At 42.5% G+C, this 26,712-nt stretch overlaps 1 protein-coding gene across 2 annotated transcripts in view; it reads left to right on the forward strand.

Moving 5' to 3' along the window:
- Positions 1-311: 311 nt before the first annotated feature.
- The window catches only part of CYTH3 (cytohesin 3), a 155,553-nt gene continuing 129,152 nt past the window's right edge, over positions 312-26,712 (forward strand). For both annotated transcript variants that reach the window (XM_053554508.1, XM_053554507.1), the window contains exon 1: positions 312-458. In XM_053554508.1, coding sequence (XP_053410483.1) covers positions 425-458 — 34 coding nt within the window. In that variant the 5' untranslated portion in view covers positions 312-424. The remainder of the gene's footprint in view (positions 459-26,712) is intronic.

Raw genomic sequence — 26,712 nt, forward strand, 5'->3', positions numbered from 1 at the left:
GTGCGAAGTGGACCTCTGGCCACTGGGGTTTGTAGAGTGGGGCGTTCCCGTGTCATGGACCCCACGCCCGTCCCCAAGATGCTGGAAGGCGTCGGGCTATGGGTAGGCGAGAAGGCATCTAGCCACCTGCTGGCTGTCAGGCTCTGGAACGATCCGGCCTCCCTCCACCCCCACCCGCTGCAGAAGCCGCCGGGCCTGGCGAGTTCCCGCGGGTGGGGAGCCTCAGGCCCCGCCCACCGCGCCTGGGGAGGCGGGGCCTGTGCCACGTGACAGCGCGCCGAGCAGTGAGGCCCCGCCCGGCCGGAGGAGGCCCGGCTGCGACCCGGTCCGCTCGCTGAGGATCCTCCCGGCCGCCTGCGCGTTCCCTCAGGCAGCAGACCCAGTCTCCGGCCCCGGGCTCGCTGGCTGCGGGAGTGGCCTCAAGATGGATGAAGACGGCGGTGGCGAAGGCGGCGGCGGTGAGTGTCGGAGGTGTGGTCGGCCGGCTGGCGGCCTGGGGCCACGGATCGCGGGCGGGGACCCAGGCAGGGGTCGGGAGGTGAGGTCCGCCTGAGGACACGATACCTGCTGCCCAGCAGGTGCGGGCTGGCGACCGCGAGAGGCCCGAGGCGCGCGCGGCCGGGGCCTGAGGCTGGGGCCCTGGAAGTGGGGATTAGGAGGGGGCGGGCCGGGGTAGCCGCGCAGCCCGAACAAGGGTCCGGGTGCAAGGCAGGCGCCGCCACGGGCCGGGGTGGTACAGGGGCTTTGGGCCAGGGCTCGAGGGTCGCTCTTCGGAGGCGGCGGACCTTCTGGGGCGACCTTCCAGGCATTTTGTTGCCAAGGGCGTCTACGCCCTCCTGAGCCCGGCGTTTCCGATGACCCCTTTCAGCTCCTTTTCTCAGGTGGTCGGAAGCGAGTGAGCCGGTGGTAAACCGGGAGGGGAAAGTTTTGAATTGGGGCTCCCTCGGGGCACAGGAGGGGAGGTGAGGGGAGGGGGAGAGGTTGGAAATCTTGGCAATTTTTTTGGCTTTAGGTCAGAAGAGGTTGTTGGAATTTCTGAAACGAGGAGGGGGCAGTTCGAGTCCAGATCTGGTTAGCATATTATGAATTAGTAAACGTTACAGATACAGAGTAAGGGAAAAAAAAAAAACAACGAGTCGGTTCAGTCGAGGGTGGGAGTCAGGAGCCACGGCCAGCACGGGGGTGGGGTGAGGAGAGAGATGCAGGTGTGGAGAATACCTTTCTGAAGCGAGTGGTGTCATTGCGCCTGGTGTGGCCCAGGTTTTCTGAGTCGGACGTTCAGTTTCCTTTTGCTGGAAGAGTCGTGTTTGCTATAAATTATTTCGTGGGTTACAAATTACTGTTGGGTTATGCTATGAATTAGCTTTTAAAAACAGGATAACGTGCCTCTGTATAAAGTGGGTCATTGATTGGGAAAGCAAAGGGTTAATGCCCATATTTTACAGGAATAGCCGAAGTTGAGGTTCTCTATACTTTTGCAGAAGATCCTTTTTGCTGACAGACCAAGTCATCAGAACACCATGTAATACGGGAGCATTTAGAAAAGTCTTAATTACAGGCTGGTGGAGCAGCTGCCTGTAAGAATCAGCAGTATTGAATGCTTCAGGATGAAGTGGTTAATCAAGGTGCCTTCCCCGAATTCAAGTGCTGTTCAGAGGGAAATGTTTTTGCTGAGAGAAGGGATGTGGCGCGGTCGAGATGGTGGGAAGGGAAGTTGGCAACAGTCATGGCATTTGGCGACTTAATTTCTCGTAGTTGAAGCTAGGGGTAGCACTGTGGCACCGAGTGGGCGTGTTTATGAAAGAGGGTGCTGTGGAAAGAAGGAGCCCAGTTGCAAACCCTCCTACATACCCAGGCTGTCCTTCTGGAGACTGGAGATCCTAAGTAATGGATTCCCTGTTGGTGCCATGCTTCCTGCCTGTCACAATTTGGCATAGCTCTTTTCTCTTGTTAGAAAATAAAGACAACTGTAATATTTAAACGTTTGACATTAGACTCAAGGTAGCTAGCTTAGCTGGCTTGGTGATTTTGTTTGGAAGGTGCTTTCAACTCTGTGAGTGAAGAAATGTAGACTTAGAGGTAAAAGCAGGCATAAAAAGAAAAAAAAAACCCTAAAGTACTCCAGAAATTTACAGATAGATCTTGAGTATTATAGCAAAGGATGGTATTAAGTATCAAAAGTCTTAAAACAACTACCTTTGGTCTGTTAATAATATCCTTTTTGGGAATACATCACAGGAAAGCAAACTTGAAATAAATGCCTGAAGTTTATGCATTATACCATCTATAATAGTAAAAAATGGCAAATAGTAATGCACAATGGTAGGGGAATGGTGAAGTAAATTATGGAAGTTTACTGGATGAAACATTTTCCAACTTTTACAAATAAGCGGTTTTAGTCCGGGTGCAGTGTAAACCTAGCACTCCAGTAGGCCGTGGTGGGTGGATTGCTTGAGCTCAGGGGTTTGAGACCAGCCTGAGCAAGAGTGAGACTCTGTCTTTACTAAAATTAGAAAAACTGAGGCAGGAGGATCACTTGAGCCTAAGAGTTTGAGGTTGCTGTGAGCTATCATGATGCCATGGCACTCTACTGATGGTGACAAAATGAGAGTCTGTCACAAAAAGAAGAGGCACTTTTATACATCATGGTCTAAACATGGTAAAAACTGTTGGCATTATGAATTTTTTTTTTTTGTAGAGACAGAGTCTCACTGTACCGCCCTCGGGTAGAGTGCCATGGCGTCACACGGCTCACAGCAACCTCTAACTCTTGGGCTTACGCGATTCTCTTGCCTCAGCCTCCCGAGTAGGGCATTATGAATTTTTTTTTTTTTTTGGCCGGGGCTGGGTTTGAACCCGCCACCTCTGGCATATGGGACCGGCGCCCTACTCCTTGAGCCACAGGCGCCGCCCCGGCATTATGAATTTTTAATGTTCTTAGTTTTTATATTGTCCAGATTTCTAGAATAAAGTATATATTACTTTTAAATTTGAAAAAGAACCCACCTTATAAAAGGCATGCGAATGTTTTATTTAATTTTTATTTTTTGTTGAGACAGAGTCTTTCTTTTCTTTTCTTTTCTTTTTTTTTTTTTTGAGACAGACTCTCACTATGTTACCCTTAGTAGAGAGCTGTGGCGTCACAGCTCACAGCAACCTCAAACTCTTGGGCTTAAGTGATTCTCTTGCCTCAGCCTCCCAAGTAGCTGGGGCTACAGGCACCTGCCACAACTCCCGGCTATTTATTTATTTATTTTTTGCAGTTGTTGTTATTTAGCTGGCCCAGGCTGGGTTGGAACCCACCAGCCTGGGTATATGTGGCTGGCGTGGTAACCACCGTGCTACAGGCGCCAAGCCAAGTTTCGCTTTTTTGCCCCCAGGTGGCATCATAGCTCACAACAACCTCAAACTCTTAGCATTAAGTGATCCTCTTGCCTCAGCCTTCCAAGTAGCTGGGACTACAGGTCTTGCTCTTGCTCAGGTTTTCAACAGGTGAGCTCAAGCGATCCATCCGTCTGGGCCTCCTAGAGTGCTGGGATTATAGGATTACAGGCATGACCCACCATATCTGGCCCATGTGAATGTTTTAAATGTATCATTTAATTCACCTCACTGGAGCATTTAACAATGAACATGTATTTATTATCTACTGAAATGCTAGGAAGCATGCTAGATATTGGAAAACAACTTTTAAGCTTTACTGATTTGGCTTAAGATCTTTTTTCCTGGCTTGGCGCCTGTGGCTGAAACAGCTAAGGCGCTAGCCACATACACTTGAGCTAGAGGGTTTGAATCCAGCCTGGGCCCACCAAACAATGACAGCTGCAACCAAAAAATAGCTGGGCGTTGTGGTGGGCGCCTGTAGTCCCAGCTACTTGGGAGGCTGAGGCAAGAGAATCGCTTAAGTCTAGGAGTTGGAGGTTACTGTGAGAGGTGATGCTACGGTACTCTACCCAGGGGGATAGCTTGAGGCTCTGTCTCAAAACAAAACAAAACTTTTTTCCTTGCATTGTGGAAGTCACTTAAACATATTTTTTGGCAATCTTAGGATAAGTATTTATTTAAAATATGTCTATCTGGCCATTTATTTATTTATTGCCTAGGCTGGAGTGCTATGGCATTGGTGTAGCTCACAGCAACCGCAAACTCCTGGGCTCAAGGGAACCTTCTGCCTCAGCAGGCACCTGCCATGATGCCTGGTTAATTTTTCTATTTTTTTTTTTTTTTTTTTTTTTTTTTAGTAGAGATGGAGTCTTGCTTTTGGTTCATACTGGTTTTGAACTCCTGAGCTCAAGGGATCCACCTACCTGGGCCTCCCACAGTGCTGGGATTAACAGGAGTGAGCCACCACACCCGGCCCTAAGTATTTATTTTTGAATCGACTGAAAAATCTTTCAAAGTTTTGAAATATGAGTCACTGTGATTATTGTATAAACTCGTGCTTATATTTAACTCTTGATTGTTTTGCAGTTAATATGCCTGTTTACAGTTCTTATAGTTAAAGCCATTTAGATTTTTTAAAAATGCTTTGCTTTAAAATTCATGTTTTTAAAAAGAAAGCTCAACTCTTTGAGAGAAAAAAGTTTCAATTGCCAAGCTGATTGTAAGGCATAACATTTTGGGGGAATATTTTTAGAGTATACGAATACATTGAACTGTATCCAGGGGAGTCAATTTTAGTTTATTTAAATGATAAGGTAAATATTTAAACAGTGGTCACAGCAAAACCCAAAGAAAATTTAAAAGGTCTTTTTTTGTTAATGTATTGGTCGGGTTAAAAGACTTAAAAATTGATTCCTGCTTGCTGTTTCTATAATTTAATTTTGATTTTTTTTCTGAGGAATTATTCTTTTTTTTTTTTTAAATTTTATTTAGGGAAGAACAGAGACAAAGACAAAAGACAGACTGAGACAGACAGAGAGGAATTATTGGTGCAAGATAAGGACAGGGAGGATGGTGGCATGAATAACTGGAAGGCAGTTACAAGGAGGAGCAAGACAGGGTACAAGATCACAAGAACAAATTGTTCTTTTTTTTTAGAGACAGAGACTCATGCTATCGCCCTTGGTAAAGTGCTGTGGTGTAACACAGCTCACAGCAACCTCCAACTCCTGGGCCCAGGCGATTCTCTTGCCTCAGCCTCCCGAGTAGCTGGGAGTACAGGCACCTGCCACACTGCCTGGCTAATTTTGTTGTTGCAGTTTGGTCGGGGCCGGGTTTGAACCCATCACCCTTGGTATATGGGGCTGGCGCCCCAAGAACAAATTGTTCTTATAATGTGTGTGGAGTGTAGTTAAGGTATTTTTTATTTCTTTTGGACTTTGTTGACTTTCAGTTTTTGTAGAACAGTTCTCGAACTATGTCTCCACTTAAGAGGTAACTGGCAGTTTGGCTCATTGTCACCATCTTCATGCCCAGTTTGAGAGTCTGTGGGATTGATGTTCCTGGATAGACCATCCATGACACTTTAACTGGTGTTCCCTCCCCACCCGACTTCGCTCCCATCAATGTAGATGAGGGTTGAGTCTGTGCTTCACATGAAGAGATGCTACTCATCTCGGCACACACGTTGAAAATCACTCATAGTAAATTATGTGTAAATTAAGACTAGATTGTGATCTTCCTTTCACCTGTCAGACAAGCAGTAACTCCTAAGTTTGAAAACAGTCTGTTGCCAAGGTTGTCTCAAACGTTTATGGTAGTAGTGTAAATTAGTCACATCTGTAAAAGAGACAGAGCTAGCCTGTGTCCTGTTGGCTCAGATCCATTTCTTGCCCTTTCCCTGCAGGACTCACCTCTGCAGGCAGTATTTCCCAGGCGGCTGGGTTAGAGCTGGTTTATCCAGTGGGAGACTGAAGGGCAGAAAGAAGGATGAAACCAGGTTATTTCTCCTCCCCTCTAACTGCTTGAAACGTTATCTCTTCTGTCCTTTCGGCTCCAGCTCCTACACTTTGGAAATACTTCTTCCCTTTGACTTTCCAACCAAAAAGTGGAAGTCCCTTTTTTTCTTGCTGATCTCTGGATTGTCTTACTGTTTCCTTTTTGATGTTGCAGTTTTTCCATGACATATATAACCAGATCCTTATATTAAATTCTTTCTATTTCAGATCCTTAAAGGGATGACTTTCTCTGAATGGACCCTGATAGATACAGAACCATTGGACAATAGCTTTTAAATTATAGGCATATAAATCCTTTGGCCCAGTGATCCAGTTCTAGGAATTTAACCTGCAGATGTATTTGTATGTGTGCAGGATTACATAGGAGCAAAATTATTTATAGCCTTGTTTGAATGTCCATCAACAGGAGACCAGTCAGATAAATCATACCTTCTGAGATGGCAAACAAAGTTGTGAAGTTGTGGAAAGAAATGGAAGGCTCTTTCTAAATTGATATGTAAATATCTCCAAAATATCCTAAAGTTATAAGAGCAAAGTGTAGCAAAATGTGCATTGTATGCTACCATTTCTGGTATTTTTTTTTGTTTGTTTTTTTGACAGGGTCTCACTATGTTGCTCTTGGTGGAATGCTGTGGCATCACAACTCACAGCAACCTCAAACTCTTGGGCTTAAGTGATTCTCTCGCCTCAGCCTCCCAAGTAGCTGGGACTACAGGTGCCCACCACAATGCCTGGCTATTTTTTGGTTGTAGTTGTTGTTTGGCAGGCTCAGGCTGCATTCGAACCAGCTTCCGTGTATGTGGCTGGCGCCCTAGCCTCTGAGCCACAGGCGCTGAGCCTCTGGCATTTTTTTTTTTTTTTAAATAAGTGCTTGTATATGTATGAAAATTCTCTGAAGATTAAAGAAGGAACTAGTAACAGTGGTTACCTGTTTTGGAAGGTTGGTGGGAACTGAGTGGATGGATAGGGAATATAGGTGAGAAGGAAGCTTTTCACTATATGCCTTTTTGTTTTTGAAATTCAAAAAAGTTTCAGTAAGCATCTTCACTTTTTCTAAAATTGGAGTACAATTTCATGAAAAAAATTCTCTTTTTGAGGGAATTTCTATATATTAAAAACAACACAATATTAAATGTAAAGTTATAAAAATGTTGCTCATTTTTTCAGTCTATTCATAGGAAATTAACCAGTGTGTTTTAGAATGTTTAAAATGGACATGATAGATGCTGTTAGATTATGCTGAGAGCATATTCTTTTGTATTCTTTTACTTCAAATATCCATAGTGTCCTTACCAAATACCGGGTTCTATGCTTGGCATGAGAGGTATAGTGGTGAATAAGGCAGAAAGACTTCTCATGTTCGTGGAGCTTATGTTTAGCTGGGGAGAAAAATGAAAAAGGTAAACAGGTGTATATAAAATAATTGCAGATTATGCTAAACATGTTAAAGGAAATCAGCAAAAGGTTGGAGAAGGAGCATGGGGATGGGATGAGAGAAGTATAGGGAAAGCTGCTGAAGAAGTGATTTCAACCTCTGTGCTGAGAACATTTTTAAAGATTATTAATTAAATTATTTTCAGAAGAAGTTTAAAGCACAGTAAGTATATTCTTTTTTTCCCCTCTGTTTTGGGGTCAACATAATTTAAGTGTGCTGTGGAAGTTTAACTACAGGTTCAAGTGTGCATGAGATAAAAAAGGTTGAAACACTGCTCTAAGGCAGTTCTTTTCAGGTGCATCCTCTATAGTGGGCCAGGCAGAGGGTAAGGCACCCGGCAGGGATCCTCAAACTTTTTAAACAGGGGGCCAGTTCACTGTCCCTCAGACAGTTGGAGGGCCGTACTATAGTTAAAAAAAAAACTATGTAGTACAGACTAAAATCTGGTATGCTGATGCCCCCAGCTTTATTTTTATTACTAAGAACTGCCTTAGCTATATGGGTTTTTTTCTGGTTCCATACAAAACGCAGAATCATTTTTTCCAAATCTTGAAAGTATGATGTTGGTATTTTGATAGGAATGGCATTGAATAGGTAGATTGCTTTGGGAAGTATAGACATTTTAACAATGTTGATTCTTCCCATCCATGAGCATGGTATGTTCTTCCATTTGTTAATATCCTCTGCTATTTCCTTTCTGAGGATATCATAATTTTCTTTTCTTTTTTTTTATTTTTTGTAGAGACAGAGTCTCACTTTATGACCTTCGGTAGAGTGCCGTGGCCTCACACAGCTGACAGCAACCTCCAACTCCTGGGCTTAAGTGATTCTCTTGCCTCAGTCTCCCGAGTAGCTGGGACTACAGGTGCCCACCACAATGCCCGGCTATTTTTTGGTTGCAGTTTGGCCCGGGCCGGGTTTGAACCCGCCACCCTCGGTATATGGGGCTGGCGCCCTACCGACTGAGCCACAGGCGCCACCCATCATAATTTTTTTTATAGAGATCCTTCACCTCCTTCGTTAGGTATATTCCTAGGTATTTCATTTTCTTTGAAACTATGGTGAAGGGAGTTGTGTCCTTAATTAGCTTCTCATCTTGACTGTTCTTGGCGTATACAAAGGCTACTGACTTGTGGACACTGATTTTATATCCTGAAACATTACTGTATTTTTTGATGACTTCTAGGAGTCTTGTGGTTGAGCCTTTGGGGTTCTCTAAGTATAAGATACCAGATTTTAGTTTGTACTACAAAGCCATAGTGCTCAAGACAGCATGGTACTGGTACAAAAACAGAGACATAGACACTTGGAATCGAATTGAAAACCAAGAAATGAAACTAACATTTTACAACCACCTAATCTTCGATAAACCAAACAAGAACATATCTTGGGGGAAAGACTCCCTATTCAATAAATGGTGTTGGGAGAACTGGATGTCTACATGTAAAAGACTGAAACTGGACCCACACCTCTCCCCACTCACAAAAATTGATTCAAGATGGATAAAGGACTTAAATTTAAGGCATGAAACAATAAAAATCCTCCAAGAAAGCATAGGAAAAACCCTGGAAGATATTGGCCTGGGGAAAGACTTCATGAAGAAGACTGCCATGGCAATTGCAACAACAACAAAAACAAACAAATGGGACTTCATTAAACTGAAAAGCTTCTGTACAGCTAAGGAGACAATAACCAAAGCAAAGAGACAACCTACACAATGGGAAAGGATATTTGCATATTTTCGATCAGACAAAAGCTTGATAACTAGGATCTATAGAGAACTCAAATTAATCCACATGAAAAAAGCCAACAATTCCGTATATCAATGGGCAAGAGACATGAATAGAACCTTCTCTAAAGATGACAGACGAATGGCTAACAAACACATGAAAAAATGTTCATCATCTCTATATATTAGAGAAATGCAAATCAAAACAACCCTGAGATATCATCTAACCCCAGTGAGAATGGCCCACATCACAAAATCTCAAAACTGCAGATGCTGGCATGGATGTGGAGAGAAGGGAACACTTTTACACTGCTGGTGGGACTGCAAACTAGTACAACCTTTCTGGAAGGAAGTATGGAGAAACCTCAAAGCACTCAAGCTAGACCTCCCATTTGATCCTGCAATCCCATTACTGGGCATCTACCCAGAAGGAAAAAAATCCTTTTATCATAAGGACACTTGTACTAGACTGTTTATTGTAGCTCAATTTACAGTTGCCAAAATGTGGAAACAGCCTAAATGCCCACCAACCCAGGAATGGATTAACAAGCTGTGGTATATGTATACCATGGAATAGTATTCAGCTATTAAAAAAAATGGAGACTTTACATCCTTCGTATTAACTTGGATGGAAGTGGAAGACATTATTCTTAGTAAAGCATCACAAGAATGGAGAAGCATGAATCCTATGTACTCAATTTTGATATGAGGACAATTAATGACAAGGTTATGTGGGGGGAGGAAAAGCAGAGGGATGGAGGGAGGGGGGTGGGGCCTTGGTGTGTGTCACACTTTATGGGGGCAAGACATGATTGCAAGAGGGACTTTATCTAACAAATGCAATCAGTGTAACCTGGCTTATTGTACCCTCAATGAATCCCCAACAACAACAACAACAACAAAAACTATGAACAAATTCCTATGCATACTGCACATATCTTATTTTGAAGTAAAAAAACAAAATGGGAACAAATACAATCACACTGCCTCATGTGGCCGCGGGCTGTAGTTTGAGGACCCCTGGTTGAAAGCAGCTTTGTAGGGTGGTGCCTGTGGCTCAGTTGGTAGGGCGCTGGCCCCATATTCTGAGGGTGACGGGTTCATACCGGCCCTGGCCAAACTGCAACAAAAAAATAGCTGGCCATTGTGGCAGGCATCTATAATCCCAGCTACTCGGGAGGCTGAAGGAAGAGAATCGCCTAAGCCCAAGAGCTGGAGGTTGCTGTGAGCTGTGATGCTATGGCACTCTACCGAGGGTGACACAATGAGTTTGGCCGGGGCTGGGTTTGAACCTGCCACACTTGGTATATGGGGCTGGCGCCCTACCCACTAAGCCACAGGTACTGTCCATATGTTTCAGTGTTTTTAGCTACTATTTACTTAATGCCCTCTGTCCTGTGTGCTTTACTTACCTTAATTTAATTACTGTTTGCATTATCACTTTTTACAGATAGGGAAATGGAAGCATAGGGAAGCTATGTAATTTGCCTTAAATTTCACAGCTAATAAGTAGTGGAGCTGTGATTTAAACCCAGACTTTTTGTTTACATAGTATTCTTAACCATTGAACTCTACCTTTTTAAGAAGAGTTATCTTGATTCCTGACTGGATGATGGTTTGGAGGAGAAGGGAGGACTTGGGGGACACCAGTGAGGGAGTTGTTGCAGTAGTTCAGGTAAGAGAGGGGCTTGGTGGCTCAGGGTAGTGGTGGTTAAAAACATACAGGAAAGTACAAAAAGTAATGAAACAAGCACTCATGTTCAATGTTTACATTACTCAGAATTGATACAATAGCTGTTAGCGTTCTGGATTGTTTCAGGTCTTTCTATTTTTTAAAATATTTTTCTGTGTATAGTACACTCCCCTGAATAATGCACACCCATGTTTTTTGCCCAAACTTTCAGGAAAAAAACCTTTCATTTTAATTATTATTTTTTCATATTATTATTATTATTATTTTTTTTTGTAGAGACAGAGTCTCACTTTATGGCCCTCAGTAGAGTGCCGTGGCCTCACACAGCTCACAGCAACCTCCAACTCCTGGGCTTAAGCGATTCTCTTGCCTCAGCCTCCCGAGTAGCTGAGACTACAGGCGCCCGCCACAACGCCCGGCTATTTTTTGGTTGCAGTTTGGCCGGGGCCGGGTTTGAACCCGCCACCCTTGGTATATGGGGCCGGCGCCTTACTGGCTGAGCCACAGGCGCCGCCCTTTTTTCATATTATTTATTTATTTATTTATTTTGAGACAGAGTCTCAAGCTGTGGCCCTGGGTAGAGTGCTATGGCGTGACAGCTCACAGCAACTTCAAACTCTTGGGCTCAGTGGGATGTTTACCAGGGCCTCTTCTAGTTGGAAGCCCCCAAACTCTTAATTTTTCTTCCCCTCCCTCCCCTAAGGCTGGTGGAGAGTCTGCTGATCATCTTGGATTCTCATTCATCTGTTAAATTTGGTATTTTGGTTTCTGCTGTGAATTGGCAAATTACTTAGGAGAAAAGTGGCTCAGATGATTCGGCTCAGTTCCTTGCACTTCCGTTCTCTTTGGGATCCTGGCCTCCTGAATCCTCACTGCATGGGTAGCTCTCTGATACCTCCAAATAATTGTTTTTAATAATTTATTCAGTGTCTTTAGTTGTTCTTGGTAGAAGAGTTGGTCTGTAATGAACTAGTCAGCTTGTACTAGAAGCAAAATCTAAGGAATTCAGTTCTAGTATTTTTTTTTTTTTTTTGTAGAGACAGAGTTTCACTTTATGGGCCTCGGTAGAGTGCCATGGCCTCACACAGCTCACAGCAATCTCCAACTCCTGGGCTTAAGCGATTCTCCTGCCTCAGCCTCCCGAGCAGCTGGGACTACAGGCGCCCGCCACAACACCCGGCTATTTTTTGGTTGCAGTTTGGCCGGGGCCGGGCTTGAACCCGCCACCCTCCGTATATGGGGCCGGCGCCCTACTGACTGAGCCACAGGCGCCGCCCTCAGTTCTAGTATTTAAAATTGACTTGTCTATGAGATATCCAAGTAGAGATGATAGGTAAGGCAATTGGCTACTTAGAAAGCTAACTTGGGTCAACACTGAGAAGATTTTTTTTTTTTTTTTTTTTGTAGAGACAGTCTTACTTTATGGCCCTCAGTAGAGTGCCGTGGCCTCACCCAGCTCACAGCAACCTCCAACTCCTGGGCTTAAGCGATTCTCTTGCCTCAGCCTCCCGAGTAGCTGGGACTACAGGCGCCCGCCACAACGCCCAGCTATTTTTTGGTTGCAGTTTGGCCGGGGCCGGGTTTGAACCCGCCACCCTCGGTATATAGGGCCGGCGCCCTACCCATTGAGCCACAGGCGCCGCCCAACACTGAGAAGATTTTAATTCATGAGAATGGATGAGATCACCTAGGGGAGAGAGTTGAGATAGAGGAGAAAAATTCCAAGACTGAGGACACCACAGCAAAGGAAACTGAGAAGGGGTAACCAGTGAAGTCCAGGAAACCTTGAAGATTGTATGACATTGCAGAAGTTAAGCAAGGAGTGTTTTAAGAAGAGATAGCTGTGTTGAATGCTCCTGAGAGGATTAAAATGAGGCTGGAAAAGTGTTAACTAGACTTGGTTAACAAAGAAAAAGTATTTGGGGAGAGGCTTTGTTTCTTGGCTCAAAGAAAAACTATTTGGGGAGAGGTAGGGTCCTAGATATTGTAGATTAGAGTGGGCTAAGCATCGAGTGGGGAAAGATGTGTGCCTGCTGATGAATGAAGGCATGTGCCATGGCCCTTAAATGGAAGTTTGGTATTTTGGGAGAATGGAGGGAGAGGCCAGAGTGGTTGGAGTTCAGTGAGAGAAAAAGGCTTGTTTGTTTTGCAATGAAATATTTCTCAAGTAAGTCATCTTTTTTTTTGTAGAGACAGAGTCTCACTTTATTGCCCTCAGTAGAGTGCGGTGGGGTCACACAGCTCACAGCAACCTCCAACTCCTGGGCTTAGGCGATTCTCTTGCCTCAGCCTCCCGAGTAGCTGTGACTACAGGTGGCACAATGCTTGGTGGTTTTTTTGATGCAATTTGGCCGGGGCCGGGTTTGAACCCACCACTGTCAGTATATGGGGCTGGTGCCCTACCCACTGAGCCACAGGCGCTGCCCTTTTCTTTTTTGTGAGACAGCCTCACTGTGTTGCTCTCTGGAGAGTGCCATAGCATTATAGCTCACAGAAACCTCCAACTCTTGGGCGTAAGTGATTGTCCTGCCTCAGCCTCCCAAGTAGCTGGTACTACGGGTGCCCACCACAACGCCCAGCTATTTTTTGGTTGTACTTGTCATTGTTTGGCAGGCTTGGGCTGGATTCGAACTTGTCAGATCTGGTGTATGTGGCTGGCACCCTAGCCACTGAGTTACAGCCGCCGAGCCTCAAGTAAGTCATTTTGATAGAGGAACAAGTATTTCATATTGGGTGTGTTATAGCAATTCTGCGTGCATGTTCGAACTCTTTCGTATAGTAACTTTAAGAGAGGTAGATTAGTTTTAAGAAGTAATTGGCAGATCCTTTAGAAAGCTTGTTTGTAATATAGGACTTTGAAACATTCAAAGTGAAAGGAGATTTAAAAGTAGAGTTTATCAAAGTACCCTAAATACTGCTTAAGACATAATAGAACATATTTTGAGTTTGTGGGAAGATGGTAAATCATTTAAACAAGAATAGAAAAATTATAATTCTCCATCCTGATTTTTGAAGTTAACCAAACTTACAAACTTGTTTGTTTTTTGTTTTTTTTTTTTGAGACAGAGTGCTGTGTCATAGGTCACGGCAACCTCAAACTCTTGGGCTCAAGTGATTCTCTAGCCTCAGCCTCCCAAGCAGCTGGGATGACAGGTGCCCACCACGATCCCAGACTATTTTTAGAGACAGGGGTCTTACTCTGGCTCAGGCTGGTCTCCAACCAGTGAGCTCAAGCAATCCACCCACCTTGGCCTCCCAGAGTGCTAGGATTGCAGGTGTGAGCCACCATGACAGGCTAATTTACAAAGTTTTTTTTTGCAGTTTCTGGCTGGGCTGGGTTTGAATCCGCCACCTCTGGTATATGGGGACAGTGCCCTACTCCTTTGAGCCACAGGTGCCGCCCCAATTTACAAACCCTTTTTTTTTTTTTGTAGAGACAGAGTCTCACTTTATGGCCCACGGTAGAGTGCCATGGCATCACACAGCTCACAGCAACCTCCAACTCCTGGGCTTAAGGGACTCTCCTGCCTCAGCCTCCCAAGTAGCTGCGACTACAGGCGCCCGCCACAACGCCCAGCTATTTCTTGGTTGCAGTTCAGCCAGGGCCTGGCTCGAGCCCTCCACCCTTGGAATATGGGGCCGGTGCCCCACCAACTGAGCCACAGGCCCCGCCCAATTTACAAACTTTTTAATGTTAATGTCAGGCCCCCAATTAACATAGAATAGGCATGAGATTCTGTAGTGGTTTATAATTTGGCTAGAGGCAATTCAGCAAGCATTGATTTTTGGATAAATGTCTTTTAGTACTATGTAAATATTAGAAGAGATTCACCTGAGTCAATTCAGTTGGCCAAGAAGATGTTGATTTACTTTCCCAGAGCAAATTTACTCTTTCAGCTAACTTGGTTTTCAGTAAGTCACCAGGAGCACTGTTTAAATAGAATAATATAAAATTTCTTGTCTTATACTCTTTTCAAGGTTGTTGTTAATTACTGTACTCTTCTTTTTGAAAAATGTATTCTCGTAATTAATAAAATCAGTTTGCTATAAAACTAAGCATTTGGATAATGATTGAAAAGTATTTCCCAATGTCTAGGTAATTAGTGATCCCCTCCCACCCCCCCAGTTTTCATCCAGATGTTTGGCAATGTGTAGATACAGCCTTGCTGCAATTTTCTCATTCACTTTCATGGGAACATGTAATAGTCTCCGTTTATTTTGGACAACAGAGTTTCCTTTTTCTGTGGACAGATACATATGAACACATGCTCTTTGAGTGGAGCTTGTGGTCCTCTGAGAATTCTTTGAAGGAGGAAATGGGTTGACCTATTTCGTTGCTATGAAGCAAAAACAATCTTGTTTTCATTTTTTAGTGAACATCTGGGTTGCATTTCACATTTAGGAAGTTCTTTAAAACCACATTTTGATAATATGAGGGTTTATTAAAGTAGTAACTATTTAACTTTTTTTTTTTTTTTTTGCAGTTTTTGGCCAGGGCTAGGCTTGAACATGCCACCTCCGGCATATGGGTCTGGCGCCCTACTCCTTTGAGCCACAGGAACCGCCCACTATTTAACTATTTTTATAGTTGATTTAAGTACTAGGGTGGCCATTAGACTTTAAAAAATGTATACTGTAACTTTTTTTTTTTTTTTTTCCAGACAGAGTTTCATTATGTCGCCCTTGGTATAGTGCTGTGGCATCCAAATTCATAGCAACCCTCAAACTCTTGGGCTTAAGTGATTCTCTTGCCTCAGCCTCCCAAGTAGCTGGGACTACAGGTGCCCACCACAACGCCTGGCTATTTTTTGTTGCAGTTGTCATCGTTTCAGCTGGCCCAGGCTGGGTTTGAACCCGCCTACCTTGGTGTATATGGCTGGCACCATAACCACTGTGCTACAGGTTGTATATGGCTGGCACCATAACCACTGTGCTACAGGTGCCAAGCCAATATATATATTTTTAAGATCCAGAGAATTCAAGGCTAAACATTTTTTCTTTCTATAAAATAAATTATAAGTCTTGATATGAAACCATAAAATGGGATCTAGATAATTTGGGGTGGTAGAGGGAAGGATTAATTGATCAACCCGTTTCTTTCTCTTTTTTTTTTTTTGTAGAGACAGAGTCTCACTTTATAGCCCTTGGTAGAGTGCCGTGGCATCACACAGCTCACAGCAACCTCCAACTCCTGGGCTTCAGCGATTCTCTTGCCTCAGCCTCCTGAGTAGCTGGGACTACAGGCGCCCGCCACAACGCCTGGCTACTTTTTGGTTGCAGTTCAGCCGGGGCTGGGTTTGAACCCACCACCCTTGGTATATGGGGCTGGCGCCTTTACCGACTGAGCCACAGGCGCCGCCCCTTCTTTCTCTTTTTTTTGAGACAGTCTCACTTTGTCACCCTTGGTAGAGTGCCATGGTGTCATAGCTCACAGCAACCTCAAACTCCTGGGCTTAAGTGATTCTCTTGCCTTAGCCTCCTAAGTAGCTGGGACTATAGGTGCCCACCATGACGCCCAGCTATTTTTAGATATGATGTCTTGCTCTGGCTTAGGGTGGTGGTGAACCTGTGAGGTCAGGCAATCCATCCGCTTCCGCCTCCCAAGTGCAGGGATTATAGGCGTGAGCCACCGTGCCCAGCCCAAGCTGTTTATTTCTGTGTTGCTCATTGCCATATACAGTAGAACCTCCATAGTTGACCACTTCCCTACATCGACCCACCTCCTTAAGTTGACCTGATTTTCATAGAGCAGACATGCACCACATGTACATATCAATACAGTAGGTCTAGTTCCTTACATTGCCCACCTCTATGTTGACTATTTTGAACCTCAACTTACAGAGGTTCTACCGTAGTTTGTGGTCGTCGTTGTAGCCTTTTTTGCCTCTGTGTAACAGACACTTGGTTTTCTATCACAAATCCATCTTTTATTTATTTATTTTTTGTTTGAGACAGGGGGTACCATGGTGTCACAGCTCACAGCAACCTCAAACTCAGGGGCTTAAGCAGTTCTGTTGCCTTAGCCACCCAAATAGCTGGGACTACACGTGCCCACCACAGCGCCTTGCTATTTTTAGAGATGAGGTCTTGCTCTGGTTCAGGCTGGTCTTGAACTTGTGAGCTCAGGCAATCCACCCACCTTGACCTCGCAGGGTACTAGGATTATAGGCATGAACACCTCACAAATCCATCTTCCTTGTTTACAGAACCGTGATTTGTTTATATATCCATAAGAGAATGGGACCTTATCATCACAAAGGGGTGAAATCTTAAATGATTTGAGCAGACCATTTTTTGCGTCTATTGGAGGAGAGGTGGGAGTGTAACCCAAGTCTGGCCAATGTGAAGGCCAGTTTGTAGAGGGCTTCTCAGAGAAGTTTCTTCCTTCTAAAATAAGGAGACAGTTCCATTTCTTACACTGCCAGTGGTCCTCAAACTTTTTAAACAGGGGGCCAGTTCACTGTCCCTCAGACCATTGGAGGGGTGGACTATAGTTTAAAAAAAAACAACTATGAACAAATTCCTATGCACACTGCACATATCTTATTTGAAGTAAAAAAACAAAACGGGAACAAATACAATCACATCGTCACATGTGGCCTGCGTGCCGTAGTTTGAGGACCTCTGCTTGGGCCCAGGTAGATAGCCAGCCTCTATTCATGGTGTCTCTAAACTTTACCTATTTCCAAGCCCACGTGCTGAGGATGACCAACTGGATTCTTGCTGCTGCTGCTGAATTTATCCTACTCAGGAACCTCCTTGTCTTCACACTTCCTATAGTATGGGACAATAAATACTCTTCTTGTTTAAACAGTTGAGTAGGAGTATATAGTCCCTTAGAGATAAAGGTGCCTGGACTGATACAGGCTGTGTAGCAGATAGGTTTCATTCTTTCATTCATTCAACAAGGATCTCATTGTCATAGAGTGCAAAGGGAAAAGTATCTTTTCTCTTCTATAAATATTCATTAAGCATGTATATTTATTATTTTAAGAACTGAACTAGGTTATATTTTCTTTTTGGTATATTAACACTTTTCTCCCACTTTTAAATAAAGAAAATATATTTTCCTATGCTTAGAGATATGTTAGTAGTTTCATTTGGCAAATCTTTATGATGGTATTTATTTTAACAAACATTTAGGAAACTGCAATAATCAAAAGTGGCAGACAATTGGCAATTTAATATTCTGTTAGAATACAGGACTTTCTTTTAGTTGTTACCAGAGAGGAAATAGAAGAAAATGATCAAGAATGCTCTTTTCCGAGTTTCAACAATTAGATTAAAATTTTTTTGAGTTGAGGGAAGGATCAGACAAATTAATTCTTTTTTGTTTGTGTTAGAGTATGGGAAAATTGCAGAATTTAGTGTCTTTTAAATATTTGGCCTGTTCACATGATGAGGCTGTATTTCCCATGTGTAGGAGGAGAATGATTTCAGACTTTGATTCAGTATATGGCCACACTTCTGAGAGCATGAAACATTTTGAGAATAAAATGATGCCTTTCATTGCCTTATGTGTAAAGATTTTAATATTGGATAAGGGTTCTTCTAAAACGTTGCATTTACTCGGGAATCATAGGGTGTTTGCTATGGATTCTTAAAGTAATATGTTTCTGAAATTTAGCCTTTTCATATAAAATTGTGGTTAAGCTGTTTACCAGTCAGATGTTTACTAGGATGTTTCTGTTTTCACAAAAGAAAGTCATACCTTTTCTTCCTTTCTTTTTTTTTTATTTCTTTTTCTTTTTTTTCTTTTTCTTTTCTTCCTTTCTATGGTCAGACTGGTCTTTCTTTTTTTAATTTTTTTTTTTATTTCTCACGCCTGTAATCCTAGCACTCTGGGAGGCTGAGGTGGGTGGATTGCTTGAGCTCATGGGTTCGAGGGGAGACCCCATCTCTACTAAAAATAGAAAAGCGAGACCCCATCTCTACTAAAAATAGAAAAACTAAAGTGAGAGGATTGCTTGAACCCGAGTTGGAGGTTGCTATGAGCTATGACGCCATGGCACTCTACCCAGGCAATAGCTTGAGACATTTCCTCTGTGTTCTGCTTCTAATAGTGCTTGGACATTTGGTTTTAGGATTTAAGTCCCTTTCTATTACGTTTACACTGCCTTCACATGTCCCCCACCTCCTTTTTTCTTTTCCCACTGAAGGAATCTGGGGCCTTCTCTCTTTGCCCTGTCTTACTGACAGGTATTACATATTATGATCCTGGTGAAGAGTGGACTATCTTGCATCTAAAGATGGTAATTTTAGAAGTGTTTTGGCTAAGTTTTGCATTAAAACTTTTATTTCTTTTTTCCACTTTACCTATATAGGTTGAGATATGTTGAAAAAGAATTTCCCTCTTCAGTGAAAAGTCTGCTATCCTAGTTCTTCTAGCCACCTTGATATTTGGTGCAGTCCTGCTTAAGAGTTCTGAAATTGGGAGTGTGCCCTTGAGCCCATTGTTTGAACCAGTGGTCAATGGACTCCCTTTGGTGAAAATATCTAGCAGAAGTTTTTGAATTTCAGGAGTTTGGCATGGGTGGTTTTATTTTGGTTTCCGCAATCAAGAAATATAGTTGGTTGGATTGGTGACTGGAAATTTCGGGAAGAGATTTTATAGGAGTGCCATTTCTTTAAAGAATCATACCATTCCAACTTTGGTGAAAGGGATTAAAGGCCAAGCTTGTTGGGTGGTCTTTTTAAACTGGCGTCTTCCTTACATTATAGAGCAACGAGACTGTCTTTTAGTATAAGTCCTTAACTTTATTAGAGGCTTAAAATTGAAGATTATCTTTTTCCTAATTTCCCTAAGATTCTCCTCCCACTTTCCCTCCTTCCATCCATTGATGGGATGCTGAAGCACAGCAGCACTGTGATAGACAGCCTTTCCCATCCCAAGCCACACTTCTTTCTTGCTGACTTTGTCGGGATGAATCATGCTGGAGATAACCATGCAGCCATTCCTGAATAGTCTTACTCTTATGGGATGGGAGAGTTGCTCTACCCTCTGGTCTCTGGGAATTAGGATTTCAGAATTTTTGCTTATTTGTGATATCAGGTCAGCTAGTGAAGATATTTCAGATAATTCTAATTCAAGGCAGAAAGTTTTGTTGTTTGTACTTTATCTGGTGATGGTCAACTGCAATGTTAATGGTTTGTTTGGGGAATTTCTGTGTATACTTTCTGTATGCTGATGAGTTTAAACATTTGAACCTGATTGTTAAATTTGGCATCAACATATTTTTGTGTGAATATATGCAGCTCTGTTGTTTCTAGCCTTGTGACTTTGTGTAAGTTAATCTCCCAAGCTTCAATTTTCTCATGTAAAATGGATATTAAAAAACAAATGAAATGATTTATATTAAAAAATTTATCAAAAATCTTGAATAATTAGGCATTCAAAAATTATTAGTCATCGGGTGGGCATGGTGGCTCACGCCTGTAATCTTAGCACTCTGGGAGACTGAGGTGAGTGGATTGCTTGAGCTTAGGGGTTTAAGACCAGCCTGAGCAAGAGTGTCTACTAAAAATAGAAAAAAATAGGAGTAGTGACAAGTGCCTGTAGCCCAGCTAGTCAGGAGGCTGAGGCAAGAAGATTGCCTGAAGAGTTTGAGGTTGCTGTGAGCTATGATGCTATGGTACTGTACCCAGGGCAACAGAGTGAGGCTCTGTCTCAAAGAACAAATGAAAAAATAAAAACAAAAACCCAAAAACTGTTGGTCATCATCATAATTATGACCACCTTCCCATATTTATTTTTCAAGCAAGATGAGTTGGAAGAATTGCTATTGTTGGTTTTGGGAATCATTGATTGGCAATACGATTATTGTACCTTTTCTTCCCAACTTTGTATTTTGAAAATATTCAAATCTAGGGCAGCGCCTGTGGCTCAAGGAGTAGGGCGCTGGTCCCATATGCCAGAGGTGGCAGGTTCAAACCCAGCCCCGGCCAAAAACCAAAAAAAAAAAAAAAAAAAAAGAAAATATTCAAATCTACAGAAAAGTTGAAGGCACAGTACAGTGAATATGCATATACCCATCACTTAAATTCATAAGTTAACATTATAGCACGTTCATTTTGTCTCTCTTTAATATATATTATAAAAAGTGTTTTTGTTATGGAATCATTTGAAAGTAAATTTCAAACATCATAATACTTTTCCCCTAAATACTTTAGCATTTGTTTTTTAAGGACGTTTTCCATAACCACAATCATTATCACACTTAGGAAAACTAACAGTAATTCCATAATATTATTTCACACATAGTTCAAACTCTACTTTTCCCTAGTTGTTTCCAAAATGTCTTCTATAGCCTTTTTAAAAAAAACCTATGCAGGCCCTGTAGTCCCAGCTACTTGGGAGGCTGAGGCAGGAGAATTGCCTAAGCCCAGGAGTTGGAGGTTGCTGTGAGCTGTGTGATGCCACGGCACTCTACCGAGGGCAATAAAGTGAAACTCTGTCTCTACAAAAAAAATAAAAACCTATGTAGGCTATAATCAAAATTTACTCCTTGGATTTAGTTATCTCTTCAGTCTCTTAATTGTGTGTGTGTGTATGTGTGTGCGAGCACGCACATGCCATAAACTTTTTGGAAGAGTCCAGGCTCATTGCCCAAAATTATTATTTGCATCCTGTAGATTAGATTGTATGTAATAGCAGAAGAAATAAATGCTTTGGTTTCTTTACTGTCATTTTAAAAATTATAAATATGTTGAAATCATCTACTTGACGCAAGGACAAAGTCACATTCATTTTTCTTGTTCTTTGGTAAATGGGGATTGAGTTGGTAACTACCAAAAGGAATTACTAAAAGCCCAGATGTCAATGGAGTATGTGTGTGAGTGAACTTGGAATAAGCATATACAGTGGTTTCTTAGACCTACATCCATATGGAGGTGATTAGTTACCTGGCTTAACATAGTACAGATTTTATTTTAGTATTTGGCTGTGATTTTATAAAGACGTGAACCTCAGAATTGGAAAATTTAGTGAGACAAATTATATTTACATAATTTAAAAGAGGTGCTTTTGCTGTCAAATCCTTGGATGAAGAACAAACCTTAAATCTCTCAGGAATGGAGTCTTCCTTTTTCTTCTTCCCTCCCTCAACACTTTCCTATTGATAAAAAAAAAAAACAAAACAAAACTTGGGCGCTGTGCCTGTGGCTCAGTGGGTAGGGCACAGGCTCTATATAACAAGGGTGGCGGGTTCAAACTAGGCCCCAGCCAAACTGCAACAAAAAATAGCTGGGCGTTGTGGCAGGCACCTGTAGTCCCAGCTACTCGGGAGTCTGAGGCAAGAGAATCGCCTAAGCCCAAGAGTTTGAGTTTGCTGTGAGCTGTGACATCACAGTACTCTACCGATTGGGACAAAATGAAACGTTGTCTTAAAAAAAAAAAAAGCTTTCGCTGTAGCTGAGACTAATACAGGATCCAGCTGTAACTTTTTTGTTGTTCATATATCCGGAGATGGTCATAGCAAACTCATTGTATGAAAAGTCAATAAAGGAAAGGGCAGGGTGGGAAAAAAAACGACACTCTATAAAAGTATTCAAGAAATAGCAACAGGATCTAGGAGTCTCCCTTTCAGATGACTGATTTAAATTCCATTCTGAAGTACTAATTTTGTTTGTGACTAGTCTAGATGGAATTTTAGTTTTTTAATATTATGCACATACCATGTAACCAGAGAATATACATGAAGATGACACATTGTTTTTAGTGGGAGGCAGAATATATTAACACCGTGAGAATTCAGAGGATTGAACTCTGTCATAAAACAGGGCAAAGAGTCTTCAAAATATGGTTCATTCAAATGCGTGTTGGTATAGAGAGCAATGATGTGTGAAAGAAAGCCAAGTTCTCTTAAATTTGTTCAGGAGTACTCAAATTTTTGTGTTTACCATAAAGCAAATAAGTTTGTATTTATCTGTTTAATCAAATGAAATTTTAAATTTGTCTGCTTCAATGTTATTACTATAGAAGCTTTGCATTTTTAATCAACTCTGTCTTTAAGTACATATCATCACCCTGTAGTGGAAAATGAACTATGTCTTTTAAAACAGTTTTTGTGATTAATGTAACAATCATAAGACTAGCGATTTTCACTTACTTGAGTGTCTCAAGCATTTTGTTTTTCTTTTTTTGTGTTAAGGGGGTCATATTTCTTCTAATTGTAGCCAGACATCCTGTTTGGGGGCCATTTGAGACCAGGACTGCTTGTGAAATCATGCAGTTCTGTTATTCTTTTTAGGTTTGATTTTATGGACAGATTTCCTTGAAATCCCATACTCTTATTTTTAGATACTCTTTTGCATTTCTGTGTTATATAAAATAATTCAGGACTTCAGTAATAAATGTATTTTTCAGCACAAGAACGTTGTTCAATGTCTTAAGGCTGTTTAAACTTAATAGGAAAAATAAACCGATGGCGCTTCATCACATATAATCCACAAGTACTAATGAACACATTTATGGAAAGATAATTTTGCTTTCCTTCATAGATCGTTGCTGTATCTGTGCCAGCAAGAACGATATTTTGAAAAGTCCTTGCTATTTTACACTAAGAAAGTTCTGTCTCCTTGGTTCTCACAAGTTTCTATTTTCTGCCTCCCACTGAAAGAAACATTTTTTGTAATCTTTCAAGAAACTTCCTACATGTCTTCCCCCCCCCCACCTTATTTATTACTCTATTTTGTTTTTAAACTTTAAGAAAGGTTTTTTGAGACATAGTCTCACTATGTCGCCCTTGGTAGAATGCTGTGGCATCACAGCTCACAGCAACCTCCAATTCTTGGGTTTAAGGGATTCTCTTGGGTGGTGCCTGTGGCTTAGTGGGTAGGGCCCTGGCCCCATATACTGCGGGTAGTGGGTTCGAACCCGGCCCCAGCCAAACTGCAACAAAAAAAAAAATAGCTGAGCATTGTGGTGGACGCCTGTAGTCACAGCTACTTGGGAGGCTGAGGCAAGAGAATCTTGCCTAAGCCCAGGAGTTGGTGGTTGCTGTGAGCTGTGATGGGCGATAAAGTGAGACTCTCCTCTTTAAAAAAAAAAAAAAAAAAAGAACAAAAACAAAATAAGAGATTCTCTTGCCTCAGCCTCCCAAGTAGCTGGGACTACAGGTGTGGTAGCTTCTTTTTGGATTTATAAATTATTGATTTGCTGCTTTTTAGACCTCTGCATTTTTTTTTTTTTTTTTTTTTGAGGCACAGCCTCAAGCCGTCACCCTGGGTAGAGTGCTGTGGTATCACAGCTCACAGCAACCTCCAACTCCTGGGCTCAAGCGATTCTCTTGCCTCCGCTTCCCAAATAGCTGGGACTACAGGCATCCGCCACAATGCCCGGCTAATTTTTTTTTTTTTTTTTTTTCCGGCTAATTTTTTTGTTGCAGCTGTTGTTGTTTGGTGGTCCCGGGCTGGATTCAAACCTGCCAGCTCAGGTGTAAGTGGCTGGCGCCTTAGTCACTTGAGGCACAGGTGCTGAGCCTAGACCGCTGCATTTTTGAAGTAATTTCTGATGTAATGAAATACCCTGTTTCCCCGAAAATAAGACATCCTCCGAAAATAAGACCTACTTACAGGAAAGATAAGATGTCCCCTGAAAATAAGACCTAGTGCATCTTTGGGAGCACACCTTAAAATAAGACACTGTCTTATTTTCGGGAAACAGGGTATTATAGGAGAGTGGGATGGTGAACCTTCAGTCTATTTGGTTATAAAGTACCTGTTCTTTTTTTAATTTTTTTGTAGAGACAGAGTCTCACTTTATGGCCCTCAGTAGAGTGCCATGGCATCACACAGCTCACAGCAACCTCCAACTCCTGGGCTTAAGTGATTCTCTTGCCTCAGCCTCCTGAGTAGCTGGGACTACAGGCGCCCGCCACAACGCCCGGCTATTTTTTTTTTGGTTGCAGTTCAGCCGGGGCCGGGTTTGAACCCACCACCCTCGGTATATGGGTCCGGCGCCTTACCGACTGAGCCACAGGGGCCGCCCTAATTTTTTTTTGAGACAGAGTTTTAATCTATAGCCCTGGATAGAGTGCCATAGTGTCATAGCTCAGAGCAACTTCCAACTCGGGCTCAAGTATTCCTCTTGCCTCAGTTTTTCTGTTTTTAGTAGAGATGGGGGTCTCACTGTTTTTGCTCAGGCTGGTCTTGAACTCATGAGCTCAAGCATTCCACCCACCTTGGCCTCCCAGAGTGCAAGGATTACAGGTAGGAGCCACTGTGCCTGGCCTCAAACTCTCATTGAACACCAAACTTTCTTTTCTTTTTTTTTTTTGTCACCTGGGTAGAGTGCTGTGGCATCACAGCTCACAGCAACCTCCAACTCCTGGGCTCAAGCGATTCTCCTGCCTCCACCTCCCAAGTAGCTGGGACTACAGGCGCCCACCACAATGCTCAGCTATTTTTGTTTTTTTTTTTTTGGTTGAAGCCGACATTGTTGTTTGGCAGGCCAGGGCTGGATTCGAACCCGCCAGCTCAGGTGTATGTGGCTGGCACCTTAGCCTCTTGAGCCACAGGTGCTGAGCCAGAACACCAAACTTTCATCCCCGGTTCACCCTGAAATCCCAACAACTGATAGGAAAGTAATTTGAAATAGCAAAGAGACTGGGAAAAGGGGGCTAGGAGAAATGGGGAGACTTTGGTTAAAGTGTATAGTCCTTGCAGTTAGTTATAGGATGAATAATTGCTGGAGGCCTAATGTACAGTGCTGTGACTATAGTTAGTCATAATGTATTTTATACTTGAAATTTGCTAAGGAAGATTTTAAGTATTTTCACACCACACACACAGAAGGCAACTGTGTAAGGTGATGGGCATGTTAATTAGCTTGACTGTGGCAGTCATTTCACAGTGTTTCTGTATATCAAGACAACATGTTGTACACCTGGAATACGTATAATATATAATATAAAGTGAGACTCTGTCTCAAAAAAAAAAAAAAAAGCCTCTAGCTTTATTGCTCTCAGTAGAGTGCCCTGGTGTCACACAGCTCACAGCAACCTCCAACTCCTGGGCCTCTTGCCTCAGCCTCCTGAGTAGCTGGGACTATAGGTGCCCACCACAACGCTTGGCTATTTTTTTTGTTGCGGTGTGGCAGGGGCCGGGTTTGAACACGTCACCTTTGGTATATGAGACTGGTGCCCTACTTACTGAGCCACAGGCGCTGCCTAATTTTTTTTTTTTTTTTTTTTTTTTTTTTTTAGTGTTTCTATATATCAAGACAACAACTCGCCATTGGTAGAGTGTCACGGCATTACAGCTCACAGCAACCTCAGACTCTTGAGCTTAAGCGATTCTCTTGCCTCAGCCTCCCAGGTAACTGGGACTACAGGTGCCCGCCACAACACCTGGCTATTTTTTTTTTTTGTTGCAGTTGTTTAGCTGTCCTGGGCCAAGTCGGAACCTGCTGCCTTCGGTGTATGTGGCTGGCGCGTAACCACTGTGCTATAGGCGCTGAGCCAAAAATATTTTTTTATGTAGATTGAATTCCCTGCTTGGGGAGAGTAGGAGCTCTGTGGGTATGTATCAACAGCCCAAGTACATTTTTTATGTGGATTTTCTATTTTTATGTATTATGGGGGCATCTCAGCCTAATGGTTCTTCTCCTGACTTCAAGGGAAACCTATCATTGGGCAGGCTTTTCTCACAAACACAGAAAACACAGTGAACCTTCCCGTTTAAGAGGATATCTAGTGAGAAAAGATACTACGTATAACTCTAAGAAAGCCACACAACTACCTTCATCTTATATTTAACACATTGACTGCCACAACTAAAAAAATTCTTTTTGCCTTGGGGCCATGGTATTTTATTAGGTCAAGGTAGGTCAAGAAATGTGTGAGTTACATGTGCTTCAAGAGGCCCTGGGCTCAAAAGTAGTTTAAGTTAAATACAATTACATGATAGTTAATGTGTTAAACGTATATGGAAAGCAAAGACCTCCAGATGGATGAAA

Source organism: Nycticebus coucang, chromosome 12 (assembly GCF_027406575.1).
Source record: "Nycticebus coucang isolate mNycCou1 chromosome 12, mNycCou1.pri, whole genome shotgun sequence".
NCBI classification, from domain to species: domain Eukaryota; kingdom Metazoa; phylum Chordata; class Mammalia; order Primates; family Lorisidae; genus Nycticebus; species Nycticebus coucang.